Source organism: Papilio machaon, chromosome 1 (assembly GCF_912999745.1).
Source record: "Papilio machaon chromosome 1, ilPapMach1.1, whole genome shotgun sequence".
Taxonomy (NCBI): Eukaryota; Metazoa; Arthropoda; class Insecta; order Lepidoptera; family Papilionidae; genus Papilio; species Papilio machaon.
In genome coordinates, this window is record NC_059986.1 from 7262764 (window position 1) to 7280743 (window position 17980).

Here is a 17980-nt window from a genome sequence, read left to right on the forward strand (position 1 = left end):
TTGCTACGAATTTTATACTTGGTACAGACTTAGATTCAGTCTGATAGTGTCAATGGCAAATTGCGTGAGTCGAAGGTCTTCCACTTTACGACATTTTTTCCTTTGCTTTATACGTCAATGAGTCTGTTATTAAACAATTGAATTGTATGTAACATTCTTAGAAACATAATAGTGACTTCAGTGGTCGAGTGATGAATTATATACTTTGAAATAATTGTTTAAATTGTGACATATATAGATCATTAAATCCTTGGAAAGACTTTTTAATCTTATTGTTCTATAGTCGGCTTTAGACTATTTATAAGAAGCCAGTATTCAAAGAGTTTACAAAGTTATGTAAAGCTCACGACATGTTTAACCTTCACGACTCCATATTTCGGATCTGTGTTGGCCAAGGCACGTACAGCTTGTATTGTTTGTTAAACCAAAAATATTCTGATTGAACATAAACAGTATTAAATTGCAATTTTTTCCATAAAATCGGATATGTGTAAGTTTCAGACAACATGCATTTATTAACAAATGTATTATGCCATAAATATATAAAAGTAATCCAAAAATACATATCAATTAGTAAGATCTAAATAATTCAGAGGTTTGAAAGTAACTTCAAGAAGAACTACGATTGCATTTATTTTTGTATCAGAACGGAATTAAACAACACTGTTTTATGGTTAGTATGTCATGGTCATTCGTTTGGGTTTTCTCCAAAACGCATCATATTGATTCTAAGTATTAATGCGTAAACATTTGAACTGTATATATACGTCACTTCCACAAATACCACAAAAATGTACGGAGAAGTCAATCACATCCCATTACGGAACGGAACTTTTTAGACAAAAAACTCTGTATTTGATAACATAGATGAAATTATAATTGTAAAAAAGTACCTAAGCACTGTGTAATATTAGAAGCGCCTAGCGTTAATATCCTTATGGTTATGGATACGAACCTACATGATCCTAGGTTTAATTACATTACACATTTATTGCGAATGAACATAAGCTTAGAACTTAGTTGGAATGGTTAACAATTTGCTTATAAGTATAAAAAAAAACTTGAGAGGTGTCAAGGGACACCCGGATGGAACGATGTTCCTTTCTATTAATTAGTGAAGGAACCAACGTTTATTCTATGAATAAAAAACTTAAGTCTTCACAAGAAGTACATTTTATTTCTATGAATTTTCATTATATATTGTCACGTCGTTGCCATGGTGAAGTAGCGAAAAGTGTCGTGACAACTTTTCGTAAGAATTTTTTCCGTCTAGCCCCCTTTCACAACGCGCGATAATGAACTTCGTTCCAAAAAATTGAAAACTCCTAATGTGTCTGAAGGAAATTATCTTTTGACGTCGTTATTCTGGATTTTTTTTGCGAATGACATCATATTTTTAAGGTTATTTTATAACCTATTTTATTGAGAGCACTGAGATTATTGACCTATTGAAAAAGCCCCAACCACATCCACTCATCGCATAAGTAGGGATGGACAATGAACAATTGATTTGTGGCAGAAAATGTATAATTGATTTAAAATCTAAGTATGACCAATAGATCTCTACGATATTCGACATGCAATGTCAAATTATGAGCCTCTTGAAAATAACCTATCTATCCCTACTAAGATTCATAATAGAAGGAGGAATTTTCAGCGTGTTTAAGGTAATAATCCTTACCAATATAGTAAATGCGAAAGTAACTCTGTTTGTTACGTTTTCACGCCAAAACTACTGGATTGATTAAAATAAATTTTGGCACACAGTCTAGAGCCTGAGAAAGGACATAATGCTATTAATATAAGGCAAACAAAGGGTTTGTAAGATTTCAAGTTGTTGTTATTTTGGTCAAATGCATTGCCGATCAATGGAGCATGTATTCCCGTTTTCAATTTAAATCGAAAACAGTATAACAACGAAACAAAGCAACTAAATCTATAAAAATATTTCACCTTTTTTACTACGGATGTATTTCAAAGGGGCTCGGAACCTCCCCAAGTTAGGGGTGTTAAAAATTTAATATATCTTTCGGTATTCGAATCAAATAATACACTTTTTCATATGCAATGTTTTATTATTTTTGAGATCCCAAAAACACACAAACACAGTGCATCACACTTTTATATAACTTCATAACAACAATAATGGAATAAAAAATATAAAACTTATTATATACCTTAACGCTATAGTCATAAAAAAAGACCTCAAAAATAGTAAATGGCACAGGAAGCCGCGGTTTGGTCCTTACAACGCTAATAATAGTTTAAAACACACGTGCAAAAAGTGATTGTTATTTTTTTTTATTTTTATATTAATTAATTAACTAAGTAATACTCAATCCGTTCAGAAAAGCCAAGTCGTCGTCGTTGATTTGTCCGTTGTAAGATATTTAAAAAAATAATATTTGCTCACCCCGCTAATGAATTTTGAAGACAATTAGAATTATAATGTTTTCATAATGAAGAATTCTTCCTCTTGTATATACAAGCGTTTTTCGGGCAACAGATAGGATACGTAGGAGTGGTCGACTTGTAAGGCGGGTGGCGGCGAGGGCGCGCGCGGGACGTGGGCGGGCGCCGGGCGGGAGCGCGGGGACGCCCGGGGCCCGGGGGCTAGCTAGCCGCGCACGCTCACCGCCGCGCACCCGAATATCTCGTCCATTTGTCGCGAAGAGAACGTCGCCACGATGTGCCGCTCGCCAGCGCGTCGCGGCGTCATCTTGTCTTGGAAGTTCACGAACTCGCCTGGCTTCACGTCGCGGAAACGAATCTGCCCAAGAAAATTATCATCATTATATTCAACGAATGGGACGGCAAACAATAAAATAGAAGAAAAGGAGAAGACCTAAAACATCACGACGATTTCTTCTCCATTTTCGAAAGGCAATCAAATAAAAGAAAGTTCGTTGTCCCTACCTGACGCGGTCTTTGTATACCAGGTCCTTCAACCGTAAAGTAACAGTCGGTGAGATGCACGGTCAATGGATTCTGGAAGCCGAAGGTCACGCTACATTCCTGGCCCACACAAGGTTGGCTTCTCACCTGTGTACAAAATCAATGCATAATATGTTACCTCGATTGTTGTGAATTACGAATACAACTTACATGTGCATGATTGTACCTGCACTTGCATCCTTGGTTTATTGAGCGGGAAGTCGTCCTCTTCAGACCAAGCCTGGCGTGTCTGCTTGACGTAAGCCATGGCGTGCACCTTCACCATCGAGTGATCAACCAGCTTGTCCATGTACTCTTGCGGAGTTACGTGCAGCTTGAGTACCTCACGCTGTCCGGCGCGCACAATAAACTCGCCCTGAGCTCGACGTAGCCTGGACGCTATGGCACCAGTGTAGTAACACGCGGATGCAGTCAGCACACATAATATCGTACGGTCTTCGTGAGATTTGTTCTAAAAGGAAGTTAGTAAAATTCACACCTATTTTCCCATTATACGAGGCATGGGCCTAAGTTTACTATAGTAGTAAAAACATTTACCTGAATGTTCATGGTACAATCGAACGGTTGACCGTAAGGTACGACATCGATGTCCATTAGATCGAAGTAGACGTCATCGAAGTTACGATCAGGGTACTCGTAGTATTGCTGCAAACGTTGGTAGCCGCGACACGAGGCGATCACAGTGCCACGGTCAGGGCCCGAACTGTCCACGCTCTTGTACTCGTGGGTGATCTCCAGCAAGTCGCCTTCACCCTCATCATCATCACGACTAGGGTTCTTGGTTAGGATCTTGCGACCCACTCTGAAAACATGGCCAAGGAACCATCGTAATTTTAATTTGAACACATGAAAATCCAATTTTTTTTTTCGGTTTTCAATGGAAATCATAATTTTCCTTATTTCTGTTTTAAAGAAATAATAATAACACAGCCTCATGGTTGATTCTAATTTACTTACTGGCATTGATTGGACGCCATCCTAATAAAGCCCCAGTCGGAATTCTCTTCTTCTTGGAAGTGACAGAGCTCAGAATTGAGCTGGCCATACATGAACGGCGTGTCGTACTGGAAGCCAACCTCCCCACGGCGCACGGCCTCCACGCTGGCGGGGCCACAATGGTACACTGCCTCAGCCTCCTCTTGAGGCGTTGCATCGATAATTTGCCATCCACTGTATCCTGATGTATACAAAAATGATATTTTAAAAACTTTTAGGCCAATATCGTGTAAGCATACTTAATAAACATTTTTTAATTTTACCTTGCGGCAAATCCGGTCTCTGCATCCAAACATCATTCCAAACATGGAAGTTCCAGCACGAGTCAAAACAATCCTCGTCAGGGCCATTGGGCACCTCATTACCGTCTCGGTCGAAGTATTTGTCGACGGTAAACGTGCGGTTTGTATCATGCGCCGATACATAGTTGGTTACGGAGCGACAAGGTATTCCTAGAATAAGATGAATCGTTCAGCTACGAGTTAAAATACCAAAGACAACAAAAAAGGTAAAACCTAATTACCTAGAGCTCGACAAATTGTTACGACCAATCCCGAGAAAACCCAACATTGGCCGTATTCCACTGGGCGACCGCCGTTAGTCAGATAACGTTCCAAGATGGCTACCGAACCAGTCCAAGCATGAGGCGATACTCCATCTTTATATTCCCCGTCGTATCGTCCCACCATGAGACCGTCATCGTCTGCATTAGCATTAATCTATGCAAAAAATATATAAATATGTATATTGACTAAAAAAAATAGTAATAAATTCACATTGAATAACACCCAACTTACAATCGATGAAATAGCGCGACAGACACGAACTGGATTACCGCGCTCCGAATGCTCGAGTCCACTGCGTTCCAAGAGGTACATGCACGCCGGCAGCACAACGTCATCGAATTGGCCGTAGATCCATTTGCGTCCTTTGGGCTGGCGCCACGTACCGCACCAAATCTTACCCTGCTCATTTAGCACGTATTCTTTTCTGAAAGCGTCATTGTCCATGTACACAGAGTCCTCGCGACACCAGGGATTGAATAAAATGTAGATATCCTCATCACATTTGTAATCGTGACGATTGTCGCGCTGGCCGGTGCGGTTCGTTTGCACCCAGCAGTTCCACACCCCCACGGGAGCAGTAGCCGGGACGTGCACTTGGAATGTTATAGTATTGCCATCTTGGCGTTGGACGCTTACGTCCCATTTATCCATTTCGTGGGTCATGGAGGTAAGATTTTGCGAGGAGCCATGGCGGGATCCGTGCCGCGAGCCGTAACTGCGGCCAAAAGATGGATGCTGCGCCGTAGCGCTGAATCGCTCGATCGCCGGCCGGTCCATGGGTCCGGGTGGGCTAAGCGGACTGTGCTGCAGAGGCATCGTTTCGTTCCCAAAAGAGCTGCGTCGCACACCGTACGTAGTGGTTTCACGCATGCCGCTCATAGGGCCCATGGTGCCTATTGTGCTCACCGTCGTCATCGTGCCCATAGTTCCGATGGTCCCTATTGGTGCTATGGTCGTGGTAGCTTCTTGCATCCGTGCCATCCCCAATCCCATCATATCACGGGAATGTTGAAAGACCCCCTGCTGTGTGTTCAAGTTCACAGACAAAACCACTCGTGTCCCTTTCGTTACGCTTGGCTTCGGACCTGCAAAAATTATTTTAATTTACATATTATTGTACAATCAAAATGTTCGTATTTCATTATTTCCATCCATCTTATAAAAACTTACCGAAGCAAAATACGATGCGGATTACATCCTGCTGCTTGTCGTACGTCCTATCGAAGCGAACTGCAAAGAAAAAGTTCTGTCCCCTGCGCAACACGGGATTCGGCAAGATGTTGTCGTTCACGAGCTCGTACTGATCCGTATGATGATCCTTTGCATTGTCTCTAGAATAGAATTCAGTTAATTCCACTTTAAGCGGCTGCTGGGAATAGTAGCTCTGCGGTATCAACTCCATGGTGTCGTGGCGTCGCCGACGTTCATTTTGATCGGCCAACTTGCAGATGAGATTATGAGTATACTGGTTGTTTGGACTGTTGCGTGATGAATGCTTCATGCGGTGCAATGCTCCGGTGCTGTGCGAGCGCCCCGGTCGATGCTGGGCTGAAGGTCCTGGCCGCTGCATTGCACAGCGGCGCGTAAGTCCCGGCCGGTGGCAGAAACTCGAGATATTATAGGACGCCGATAGTCCCGGAACATAATTAGACGGCATCCCACCAATCGTTATTTGCTGTTCTCTAACACAACTCAACGTACTCATCCCGGAGGTCAATCCCGTGATGCCTCCGAGTCCCATCCCGGTCATACTAGACGTCATGCTCGATGACATTCTGTCCATACTGGATCTGCAAACACGTAGAAAAATTAGAAAATTACAATTAAATAAAATAGAATCTTTACTACGTATAGTAGATAATTAAATACCACAGTTTGCTCTATGCCGACGACACCAGAGCGAATGATGGTGCTTATTTCCAACAAAGTTTATATAGTGATCCTGTAGGAGAGAGATCGTTGTCGGATGCGGTGTCAGGTGTCACGCCAGGCGCCACACTCGCTGGTTTCGGGCGCGTCATTGTACTTGCTCGCTGACTCGAAGACGTCGGGGCACGTGCCATTGTCTCACATATTGTGAACTGCTAACAGTAACTTAACCGCGTTTATGAATAGAACGTACAAAATAATTAAACACTTTTTCATCCATTTTAGCAGTTTTTTTATTGTATTGTTACATAATGTTAGGCGAAGTTATAAAAGCTTACAGCCAACGCTTAATATAGTATAACTAAGTCTATTATTTTCTGCAAAATTTTCCCCAAAACACCGAAGGCTTGTGAAAGCACCAGTAGCTTGTTTCATCATCATAAACGTTAACTAAATTAGAGGTCAACTAAACGAAAACTCTTTATATTTTTAACTATTTTGTATAAAAGGAAGGATATTTCTATTTCTTTTCTACGTATTAAACTTAAGTGATACTATGCAGTTCATTGTTAACGCTTACTAACACTGCAAATGCATACAATACCGAGCCTTTTGTTTTAGTTCTTTGCTCCTTCACTTAGTGAGTAGTTAAGCACGTTGATATGGACCTAGAAAACTATCGCATCACAACTTGAATTCGTAGTATTAAAACTGTAAAACAAACAATAAATGCTATATCCAAAATTATTACACGTAAAGTAATAAATGGTAATATTCGCTAACGAAGCTAATCCCATAGTTTACTTTTTAAAAACTTTAATCAAATGAAAAATTAGTTTCATTTTCCTTATCTTTTTAAAAATCACAAAATTTGTGTAACGTCATTTTATTCAAACGTGGGATTTACTATAGCTTCAAAACATACATTTTGTTTTAACCCATAATTAAAGTTGTTCGTAAGTTTGTTTATGAGATAACAAGAATGAAATAATCGACTAACAATAGTACGACAGTTTTCTGTTCGAAAATCAAGTTGCTAAGCAACGAAATATGATAGTAAACAAAGGCATTGCAACTTCAGCTATTGCGAATATTAAGTTCAAATAAATTTTAATCTGAAGTGAAAAAGTACCAAAATATTAATTAATAAATATATAAAACTTGATCCATAGTCTGCCTTCAGCTTTGAACAATGGGACTTTATCATTTATATAGTCACAGTGTTGAGATAAAATACAAAAGTTATTTTCTATCAAAAGCGACTCTATTCACATTACTCATTACGGCTTTGAATATAATTTTACCGTTTATTGTGGCTTATAGGAGTAGAGGTAATAACTTATTTTAAATATTTTATCAATGTATATTTAAAATGTATGTAGTTGTCATGACAATCAATCTCTGTTCTATATCTTTATTTCATCTATCTCTTTTCAATATGGAGCCGCAAACTCTGCGTTTCATTTTCGTTTTTATGTGATACTGGTGTTCGCTTGGCTAAGGTTCCGCTTTGCTTCTGCGGGTTCATGCTGTAGCATATTTAAGAACCTGTGAAAATAATAGCAATATTTAACATGAAGATTTTGAAAAGATATTTAGGAGATTTCTTTTTCAGGATTTTGGCTCAAGTCACATAGTTTTTATGAACAGCCAGTTGTACGTCCTACATATGAGTACTTATTGGTAGCCACAACCCTGGATCCCAGTGAATTCATTATTTGTGGTGATGCTACGAACTTAAAACTGGAAAAATGGAATGATGACAACTGTGCGGAAACTCAAGTATATTATTTTTTTTATATTTTTTTTTGTATAAGATGTATTATGGGTAATATGACTTTCCTTACAGATCCAAGATTATGATTATAATGCTGATGGTAGACCAGATATGCTACATTTTCAGTTTGCCCTTAATGTGCCACCAAAATATGTAATAACATCAATTGTTTTAATTTTAGGAATAGATTTACAGTTACAGGTAAATACACACTTGATTTCACAATCTTTCTTGTACTTAAATTAAGAGGACGGGTAAAATTAGCTGTTTTCCATATTTATGTTATTGCTATTTAAAAGCTACAGGGGTGTTGATTCTTTTTAAGCAAAAGGAGGAATATTTTATATCCTTCAATTCTCATAATGCTATATGGCAATAAATACACTAAAACATATTATTATGTTTTGGGAGGCAACTGCAGGAAAGCATTCATTCATGTTCATTGGTATCTTTAATTTGTTTACTCTATTTTTTTTTAGACAACTTGTGAAATGCACATGCAAGCATTAGCAACAATAAATAGGCAATTTACAATACCACCATCTAGATTTTACTATATTGGAGACCTAGAATTTTATCAAAAATCACATCTACCATGCCTAAAAAATGTTATAGATACAAGTTATAATACCTCATTATTTAACATTCCTTATAAGCAAGGCGATTTTATAGAGTACACATTGCAAAAATACTTCAAAAGAACAGGTAACTAACAACTGAAATAAATAAATTGAATGTAACAAGAAAATAATTATAAAAATATTTGTTTTTTTTAGCAATAACACAGGTGAAAACACTATTTTCCAACAGTCATACTGGCAACACTGAGGTCTTAAATATAATTATCAATTTAGAAGTACCTGAGATGAACATCAGATATCAACCAAGTATAATGCAAGAATTAAAATGGGCTTGGCCACAATATCTTTCGCTTGTGGCAATATTTTACTGGTTATTCAATCAAGTAAAGAAGTTTGTATTCAACAAGCGTCTATTAATGGCATGGGAAGTTGTGCCATGGAAATAAAGATAAGAAGATTGATTAGTATAATTATGAGCTATCTACATAGTCATGACCTAATTAAATCTGTAAACAGAATGATGGACAAGGTAACAAGCTCAGTACCACTGACTCAACTACCAAATTTGACAAAGAACATATTGATTTACTTCACCATACAATGAAGTAATGCAGGCTTGATTAACATTCCAACTTCCAAGCTACCATTTTAATAATAGAATTATAAACCAAATAAAGCTTCAAGAGATTCCAGTAAAAAATAGTATTTGGTTAAGTAGATGTTAATATGCCTTAATAGCATATATTTAACTTTTTTATGAGAAATAAAAGAAAATTAAAACTTGAAATACTTTAATCTACATTTCTATTTACAATTAACTTTAAAACAACACAATTATTGTGTCAAAGTAAGGGTGGGCAGTTGGCTTCCGAAATCTGATTTTTGATGGTCTAACTCAGCTCTGTTATCTTCTACAATAAATGTTCTTCCAGTGAAGTCATCTAATTGTACCAATAGATAGCGACACATGTAGTTCCCATATTCATTCTGAAACAAGTTAACATACAGTAATAACGAGACACAAGCTTTATCAAGCTGTTAAATAACTAACAAGTTTTATTACCTGTTTCATATCCAATTCAACAATGCCTTTGTTCCTAATGCCTTTAATATAAAACCTCATCCTCATGTGCTTAACCCCATCCTTTTCGTAAACAGCATGGCTAACATGTGTTCGCCGTCTTCTTGTTGTTTCCTCACCATAACCTTTAATAGGAGCGCCTAAAGCATCTTCAATTCTAGGATCCTGTAAATTTTAGATTGTTTTGGTTTCATTTTATGGTGAATTTTGTTAAGTATTACATGTTTGTACTGTATACCTACATTCTTACACTTTTCGAGAGCTACTGAATATATACTGTTAGGGCTATTGCTGGAAAATAGCTCACGAAATACATAGTAGAATATAACGCCGGTTACTCCGATACCGGCTAAAATAACACCTGTGTATGAAACAGTTTTTGTAGTTTCTTTTATCTTTTCTCCTAGAGGTCGAACATCTGTAGAAACATCAGCTCTTTCTTGGCTTTTGGTTAAACCGCTTCCTTTATCAGTCGAATAACAACGGATATAATTAGAATTCGAAAGATTAACTGTCGTAGGAATTATTTCTATACACTTAGAAACTCGTAGAACTGGGTAAATCTTAGATAAAATAGACATATTACAATTAACCTTAACGTTATATAGAAAAGTCGGAATTTTCCGAAAAAACTTCAATTTGACAACTCAAAGTTAAACAAATGTAAAATGTAATGTGTCAAAATCATCTGTTATTATAGAATAACAAAAAATCATTTAATAGACATTGTATTCAATTAAGGTCATTGATTTTTATTTATAAAAATTAAAGGATTTTTGTAAGATATGCTTAAACTTTAATAACTCTATCTAAATCAATTCAATTCAATTTCCAAGCAGTGGCTTTTAGGCGTGTCAGCGCTTTATCTACCTATTTTTAATTTTTTTATGCGAACAATTTTAGGAATAGCATTTTGTTAGTTGGCAATTTGGTAATTTCTTGTCATCTTAATGTCAAAATGTTGGCAGTTCGCACTTCAGCAAATGTCATTTTGATTTGTCATTCAATTGTCATTTTGTGATCGTGATGATTGATTGAAGTGTGTTTTATTGTCGTCATCATTGGTTTGTTATTTTCTTGCTTTATTTCGATTAGAATAATTTTTTTGTAAATATGAATATAGTTGTAAAATACCACTTGAATTTTACATACAAAATATACGTGTGAAATTTATATTACAAATACAAAGGAAGAAAATACAATCTTAAAAATGGATTGGATAATATCAGATGAGTTGGGTTTAACGGTGGGCCATTTAGTCGGTTGGGGTGCAGCTGGTGCCATGATTATAGGTGGAGTGGCCCCTTACATTCCGCAGTACAGGCAAATTAAGAGAACACAAGATGCAGAGGGTTTTTCTCTTTATGTTTGCTTAACACTTCTAATAGCCAATACATTACGTATTTTATTTTGGTACGTATTATCTTTTATTACTTTTAAATTTTATTATAATCTTTACTACAATGTTAACCCAAAATCATCGTATTGTTACACATCGCTTTTATGTGAAGGTTTTTATTTTCATGTTTACACACTCACAGCTGTTTTGTTCCCATATGTTTTAGTATGCAAATATATTATATACTGTTTAAGAAAACATTAGGTAGTCTAATGAAATGGAATGAAGATAAAAACTGTGTGGTATCAAGGTCGTATTTGTTAAAGCAATATTAGCAGTAATCATTTTGTAATTTCATTAAATACTTTTAAGAAAAGCACTGACCATCTCTATTACAACACAATGTCACCAAGTTCAATGTTGTAATAGACTTAGACTGGTTGTGGTCATAACCTAGGTTTCATCAAAACTTGGGTGTTGGTTTAGAAACTAAGAAGAAAGATTATAGTACAATCATTAATATTTATTTATTTAGGAAAATATTTATTGTATATTTATTCATTCCAGGTTTGGCAAACGATATGAACTGCCTCTTTTAATTCAAAGTATTGTAATGAACATTACAATGTTTGTAATGATCCATCTATGTGTTACTGTTCGTAAAAAAAATCAAATTATAAGAGCAAGGGAAAGAATATTCACAGGTTTGTATCACATTTACCACCAACATATACAGTAGCTTATAAATTTTATACTCACTTTTATTAATAATTATAATAACTTTCTTCTTATTGTATTTCTATTATTACATAGCAATTTCATTCTTTCAATTTTATGTTATTATTTTTGTATTAGTACAATTTCTTTTTTATTTGATTTTACTATTAGCTGTATTTGGTATAACTTATTATTTTATTTTGTTACTAATTTTATTTTTCTTTTTATATTTTAACATTATTTTATGTTTTGTTTGGTGGTCGGTGTTATTGGTGGCATTAGGTGCAATATTCATGTTATATATACTATTGTGTTGTGTGAATGGATCAGCTCAGCCTGACGATACGGCGCGCTGGCTGGACCAACGCAGCAACGTAGGCAGGGAGAAGCCACGACGCTTCTATGGTGAGTCAACGTTGGATGACGTTGGTTATATTGTGACAGTTTGAACACTCGGGCTATTTTGTTGGCATTGTTTGTGTTGCTGTGATCAGTTTGTTTTCTGCTTATCATTTTGGATTATTTTGATATATTTTTCAAGTCATTTTATATTATAGGATGCACCTTATATTTTCATGGTATTACTATTATTGTATAATTTACCTCTACATTAGTTTAATTTTCTTATTTTAACACATTATTGATTTTTTATCATTTAATATCAACATAATATATGTTATTTCTAAAAATTTAATAAACATAATTGTTAACACATAGTATTCTAGGCTAAGTAATAACCAGATAATGTTATGTTAGATAAATTTTACGATGGTATGTGATAATTTTGCTTTTGCTTTAGTCACAAGAATGAATTTGTAAATTTTTTTTTCATCAATGAAAATATTTAATCTTCATAGCCTGTAATTTTTTTTTGTTATCTTTTTGGCAAAGGTTTTATAATTAGGATTACGTAAAATTTTCAAGAGCATGTGATTACGTCATCATACATATTTCGTCATTACATTTTAATATAAAGAAATATGAACTAATTCAGTTGTTTTCAACTTTGTCTTGTTTAAATTTTATAATTAGAGAATAGCTTGAGTTAGTTATCTTTCTTTATATTACTAAAATGGTTCATTGGCCCTTGTTATCATAACTTGACCATTATGATTGAGTTAAACACATTAATTTTATTTATCTCATCTCTGGAGCAATGCTGGGGTCATGAGTATTTGTACTTTTGTTATCTAATCATGTCAATTCATTTATATATTGTATAAGATTTCCTACTAATAGTGTTATTTATTAAACATAATCATATATGGGTTAAATATATGTTATATATTATTATTAGGTTAAAGATGATATTGAAATATGGTAAATAGCAAGTATTACTAGGGTTTTCCATATTTGAACTTTTGTGTCCAACAAAATTTGATACCTTTTGAATTTTAAAAATATAACTTTGATGGTATTAAGTAAATATGCTGATGTGATTGTTTTATGAAGGTTATTCATGAGCTTCATTTGTACAGTCAACAGCTTATGTAAAGTTTATAATTGTGCCTTTTATTTGAATGTTATGTGTTTTTTATTTTAAACAAAAATCGCCAGAAACATATTTCCAGACCAGAAATTTCATGACTTGTGCAGTTGGAACTAAGAGTGGCGTGTGTTTTTCTTTTTCAGACATGGACAGAAAGTATTTTTGGGCATGGACCGACTTCCAGAGTTATTTGGACTGTATGCTAGTATTCTCAGTATTGGGTGCGGCGATAACCTATCTATTGATAGAGTTCTCACCATTTGTAGAACTAATTGGCTTCCTAGCTGTGTTCACTGAGGCGATGCTCGGAGCGCCACAGATAGCTAAGAACTATCAGAACAAAAGTACAGAAGGAATGAGGTAAATCAATTGCATTTTTGAAATAGACAAACTTGTACTTACAACGCATATGCACACACTAAATCTAATATATAGATATAACCTATAGATTAAGTGTTTCACAATTTTGACGTCTAATCGAGGGGCGATTTTCGAAATGTCTTTTTGTATTGTAAATGACACTACTAAGGTGTATTAACCCAGTAAAAGGCCTCTGGAGGCCTCTTTTTCGCCTCACTATTGCGCTCCGAATATGATATATACCTAACTATAGGTTATATATCTGCTTTTCAGATTCACCATGTTTTCTAATACTGAAAAACTTGTACAAAAAATATTACTATTGTTTTTCTCTCGTGAGATGACAATATGTATAATTTAGACATCAGTTTACTAATATTTTTTATTTGCCAGTTTGAGTATGGTGATTATGTGGACGTGTGGTGACATATTCAAGACTGCATACTTCGTGATCCGCGAAGCGCCTTCGCAGTTTTGGGTGTGCGGTGGACTTCAGGTCTCATTAGATATTATTATTCTATTCCAAGTAAGTTATAATGGTTTATATCACGCGTATATGCTGTCTTATTGCTAACGTGGTTTTTAGAAGTGGGCAAAGTTATTCGAAAAGTTATCTTCGTTAATTGTCAATTCGTTAATCAAAAAGTTTACCTTGTTAATCGTTAATGCATTAAACACTCGAAAATTTAATCTTTAAAAGTTAACCATACCAAAATTGTTTCATAACTGGGCATAGATAATAACACGTAGTGTCTTTATTAAGACTGCTTAGGACTGTGATTTGATGAAACTTAAATCAGTGAAATTATGCATATGACCCTTAATTATTATTTGTAGAAAATAGTTGATGTAATACTTTTCAGGTGTGGTTGTACCATGACAACACTGCGGCGGCTCGGCGATTGCGTAGAGGTGACTAGCAGTGGTCCGAGACCGACTTATAGCGCTCGCCTCGCGCAACTCGCGCGCGCCGCCTGTTGCTGCCACGAACCTGCCTCAGATATTTATCATGATGTTTAAATATCTGCAAGAGGCTCTGACTACACTGGTTAACTTACATATCCTTTACGATTTGTACTCTGTACAATCTGTATACATTTGTAGAAATTTTGTTTTGTTATAATCTACATTGTTGAGTAGGCAATTTGACGTTTGGATATTATAACCTAAAAACGTCATTATTGAAATGATTGTGTGCTATTTGTACATTAGGTAATTTTGACATTTATAGTGGCAAATAAAAGTGATGTCTTTAGTGTTGCCTTTTGGTGGAGATTATCGATGCTAAAATTAATAGGAAATCAATAACTGAAAATGCAATAGTGATGTAATATGAAAATCGATGTTGCCCAATGTGCACAGTTAACTCGTTCATACTTTTTAATGCGAATAATTAGTTTGAACAAGGTCAAATAATCTGACTTAAACTAGTGTAGATACATATCCCAATTCTATCATCGTTTTTAATTTGGAACCATGTCTAGGATAGAATTTTTTATATATTTGTGACAACACTGATGATAGTAGAACATACATATAGATGTGCGATTTTCACACGTAAGGTGCTACTGGCTGAATGTAACAGCCAAAGAGGCTAATGTTTTTTAATCATAGATTTATAGAGTTATGAATAAATAAAGTAATTTAGTTATCGTTTAGCTTCCATATTTTATAACAATATCTTAGGTATGTTTATGAACCGATTTTTAAATTGACGGTTAAATTAAAAGGGATTGTAGAACGGATTGGATAAATTTTATAGTAATTAACCTTTTTATTTATAATTTATAAATTTTGGTAAACATTCAAAGTAAATACTAGTAAATTGTTGTTCATATGGGGCCAAAACTTTCAAAGTAAATATATGAATGTATTCTTAATACTCATATGAAGTGTAAAATACGGCCAAAGTATTTTGAAAATTAAAAAAAAATTAAAATGTATCTAACAATTATTTTGAAATTGAAACTTTAAATTAGAAAAGATAAAAGAAAACGATAGAATGAGTCTGTGATAGAGCATTTAACTTTTATAACGTAACAACTGTTAATAAAACTTCCCTTCTACTAAAAAATCCTGTATAATTAATATTTATTTAGTCTAAATACAAAAGTAACGCACCTATATTTAGTAGTTTCTAACGCACCATTATTCAGTATTCATACCAGATAAAAGGCATTACAAGATTCAAACTTTATGACGGTTTGACGTCATCGGTAATGTTAAAAACCACGCGGAGAAGTGTGCGTATATAAAAATGTGTTCTGCACAGTGTCTTATACGAAATAACGAGCCGCCGTAAAGTTTGGACGGCATTATACAATTGTTGTTATACGCGTCAGTTAGATTCTTTACAATATTAAGTTTTAACATAAAAGATGCAAGTGAAGCTAGTCAGGGATAATTATGATCGATTGTACTGGTTAAGAAATTTTATAAGATAAGTTATAATGTGAAATAATTATAACTAAACATATTAAATTGAAATACAAAGCAATTTAATATTATATTAGAAAGAAATCAAATTGTTTTGCTTGTGAGGGAGATAAACGAATACACACATATAGAGGAACAAAAAAAAACATGTTTCTCTAATGTCTCTGTATACCTTCGTTTGTATCAGTTTTTAGTATTTAAATGTGATAATTTAATATAATAAAGATTCTAAATATTACATCTATATGTTCAAATAATCTTTAGCCTAATTTTGTTGACTCGTGTAGCTATAGAAAACTTTTTCGAAGTTTTAAATTTTATAAATGGTGCTAAATACATCAGATGCACGTTGTGGGATATATTAATCTAGTCTTAAACCTCTAAAAGTTGTTAATTTAGATAATTAGTAAATTAATTAGTTGTTAAATAGTTAACAAAATGGGTTTTGTCGGAAATTTGTGAATAGAACATATTTAACTTTGTATTAAGTAAGGTTTAATTTTTAAACTTTGATTGTCATTGTGAATTTGAGTATTCCATATTATTTTAATTTTTATTTACTGTTAACTTCGAAGATTCCATCGTATAAGTCTTTCAGCTAAAAGTGGTTGTAAATTTTGTCTAAGCTAGCTATTTCTAATTTAAATATTACTTTTAAACCAAAAAAAAATCACGACTGCAGTACAAATGTATGAACTGTTATTGTGCCAATATTTCTTTTTAAGTAAACGCTATTTTAAAGAATTATTTTATTGCAAGTAGATTATATTTTGAAATGCATAATTTTAATGTACAAATATCTTATTTTTGTATTCGTATTTTTTTAAAGAAGCTTTAACAGTTCTATATTAATCTGTTGTTGAATGAGTAACTGTGGGTTATGACTGCAGTAACACTTATTTAAATATAGTTGTCTCAATTTCGTCAAAGTGAACGAAAGAGATGACAGTATGTGTCAATTGTGTTACTACAATCAAAACCCTCAGTAAACCCTCAATCGTACGGGCGTTTTTTTTATCGCGCGTTAAAAAACATTCAAAAAGAAAGAATGTGTTTCCATGTGTCTGTTCATACAGCAGCGTTTTTTAATATGAGCGCTGAACGAAAAAATAGTAATTTTAAAGCGTCTCTCAAGCGCCGTCTAACTGGCGTAGTTTTAACTTTGCGTTTAAAAAACGCCCGTGCGATTGAGACTAAGAGATACCGATGTTACAGTATTTAGTAATTATGTACAATAATTGTTGTGTAGTCATTTTTGTGTACATATTATTCCAATAATCATTTATTTAGTAACAAATATAGAAAAGAGTTATCTGATATATTCTGAGCAGAAATAGCTAATGTTACGAGTTTTTTTAACTACCTAGTTTAATGTAAGGCTTCCAATAGGGGTTTTGTTTTGTTATTTCCTTATATATTTTTCTAATGTATTTTTTTCTCTATCGTGGTTGTTTATTTATTATATATTTTAACATCAATTTTCGATTCAATATATTATTTTTTTTATAATTGTGACATTAAATCGAATGTTTGAAATTTTTGCTTTATTAATAATATAAATTCAGTTTTTTTTAAATTTTATTTTTGTGATAAAAATATCACGTTCGTAAACTGACAAATAAAATTGACATTGTCAATTATGGATACAACCCTTTGAAGTGTATAATGTGATTAACCATTTCGTATACAAAATAAAATTATATTGTTCGTTTAAAATATTGTTTTAATCTATATAAATCAGACTCTATGGCAGATTAAGCAATTTTTTATTAAGACAAGGAGAGGACTAACAAAAAGGAGAAGTCTACTTTTTC

General features: G+C 34.2%; 4 protein-coding genes across 6 annotated transcripts; 2 read left to right on the forward strand and 2 right to left on the reverse strand.

Annotated features, from left to right (window-relative positions):
- Positions 1 to 2230: 2230 nt before the first annotated feature.
- On the reverse strand, positions 2231 to 6464 carry LOC106720074 (hemocyte protein-glutamine gamma-glutamyltransferase). Its single transcript, XM_014514657.2, has 10 exons — positions 6387 to 6464; positions 5688 to 6307; positions 4749 to 5602; positions 4475 to 4670; positions 4215 to 4403; positions 3913 to 4132; positions 3493 to 3757; positions 3122 to 3406; positions 2917 to 3042; positions 2231 to 2770 (listed from the first exon to the last, which is right to left on the reverse strand). The coding sequence occupies exons 2-10, from the start codon at positions 6298 to 6300 to the stop codon at positions 2618 to 2620; spliced, it is 2901 nt and encodes a 966-aa protein (XP_014370143.2). The 5' UTR covers positions 6301 to 6307; positions 6387 to 6464; the 3' UTR covers positions 2231 to 2617.
- A 1114-nt stretch (positions 6465 to 7578) lies between these two features.
- LOC106719776 (transmembrane protein 231-like) lies at positions 7579 to 9351 on the forward strand. Its single transcript, XM_045679348.1, has 5 exons — positions 7579 to 7717; positions 8002 to 8168; positions 8236 to 8364; positions 8643 to 8868; positions 8940 to 9351. The coding sequence occupies exons 1-5, from the start codon at positions 7579 to 7581 to the stop codon at positions 9188 to 9190; spliced, it is 912 nt and encodes a 303-aa protein (XP_045535304.1). The 3' UTR covers positions 9191 to 9351.
- Positions 9352 to 9546: 195 nt separating this feature from the next.
- LOC106719849 (mitochondrial import inner membrane translocase subunit Tim21) lies at positions 9547 to 10464 on the reverse strand. Its single transcript, XM_014514308.2, has 3 exons — positions 10068 to 10464; positions 9808 to 9990; positions 9547 to 9731 (listed from the first exon to the last, which is right to left on the reverse strand). Exons 1-3 carry the CDS (start codon positions 10404 to 10406, stop codon positions 9579 to 9581), a joined length of 675 nt encoding a protein of 224 aa, XP_014369794.2. The 5' UTR covers positions 10407 to 10464; the 3' UTR covers positions 9547 to 9578.
- Positions 10465 to 10962: 498 nt separating this feature from the next.
- On the forward strand, positions 10963 to 14788 carry LOC106719848 (solute carrier family 66 member 2). Of its 3 annotated transcripts, none has more exons than XM_014514305.2 (6): positions 10963 to 11238; positions 11732 to 11868; positions 12164 to 12286; positions 13514 to 13730; positions 14124 to 14256; positions 14594 to 14788. In XM_014514305.2, the coding sequence occupies exons 1-6, from the start codon at positions 11036 to 11038 to the stop codon at positions 14648 to 14650; spliced, it is 870 nt and encodes a 289-aa protein (XP_014369791.1). In that variant the 5' UTR covers positions 10963 to 11035; the 3' UTR covers positions 14651 to 14788. The 3 variants fall into 3 exon arrangements, with proteins under 3 accessions (XP_014369791.1, XP_014369792.1, XP_014369793.1); XM_014514306.2 differs by having other exon boundaries at positions 12212 to 12286; XM_014514307.2 differs by lacking the exon at positions 12164 to 12286.
- Positions 14789 to 17980: the final 3192 nt, after the last annotated feature.

What these genes read in the sequence shown, in the direction of transcription:
- LOC106719776 (XM_045679348.1), top strand. Translation starts at nt 7,579, where the DNA reads ATGGGACTTTATCATTTATATAGTCACAGTGTTGAGATAAAATACAAA. An exon ending in GAATAGATTTACAGTTACAG is followed by an intron (nt 8,365 to 8,642) that starts GTAAATACACAC and finishes ATTTTTTTTTAG; the next exon opens with ACAACTTGTGAAATGCACAT. An exon ending in AAAATACTTCAAAAGAACAG is followed by an intron (nt 8,869 to 8,939) that starts GTAACTAACAAC and finishes TGTTTTTTTTAG; the next exon opens with CAATAACACAGGTGAAAACA.
- LOC106719848 (XM_014514305.2), top strand. Translation starts at nt 11,036, where the DNA reads ATGGATTGGATAATATCAGATGAGTTGGGTTTAACGGTGGGCCATTTA. An exon ending in ACATTACGTATTTTATTTTG is followed by an intron (nt 11,239 to 11,731) that starts GTACGTATTATC and finishes TATTCATTCCAG; the next exon opens with GTTTGGCAAACGATATGAAC. An exon ending in GAAGCCACGACGCTTCTATG is followed by an intron (nt 12,287 to 13,513) that starts GTGAGTCAACGT and finishes TTTCTTTTTCAG; the next exon opens with ACATGGACAGAAAGTATTTT.
- LOC106719849 (XM_014514308.2), bottom strand. Translation starts at nt 10,406, where the DNA reads ATGTCTATTTTATCTAAGATTTACCCAGTTCTACGAGTTTCTAAGTGT. An exon ending in CTCTCGAAAAGTGTAAGAAT is followed by an intron (nt 9,991 to 10,067) that starts GTAGGTATACAG and finishes TAAAATTTACAG; the next exon opens with GATCCTAGAATTGAAGATGC. An exon ending in TTGAATTGGATATGAAACAG is followed by an intron (nt 9,732 to 9,807) that starts GTAATAAAACTT and finishes AACTTGTTTCAG; the next exon opens with AATGAATATGGGAACTACAT.
- LOC106720074 (XM_014514657.2), bottom strand. Translation starts at nt 6,300, where the DNA reads ATGGACAGAATGTCATCGAGCATGACGTCTAGTATGACCGGGATGGGA. An exon ending in CCGCATCGTATTTTGCTTCG is followed by an intron (nt 5,603 to 5,687) that starts GTAAGTTTTTAT and finishes TAATTTTTGCAG; the next exon opens with GTCCGAAGCCAAGCGTAACG. An exon ending in AACCAAGGATGCAAGTGCAG is followed by an intron (nt 3,043 to 3,121) that starts GTACAATCATGC and finishes TTTTGTACACAG; the next exon opens with GTGAGAAGCCAACCTTGTGT.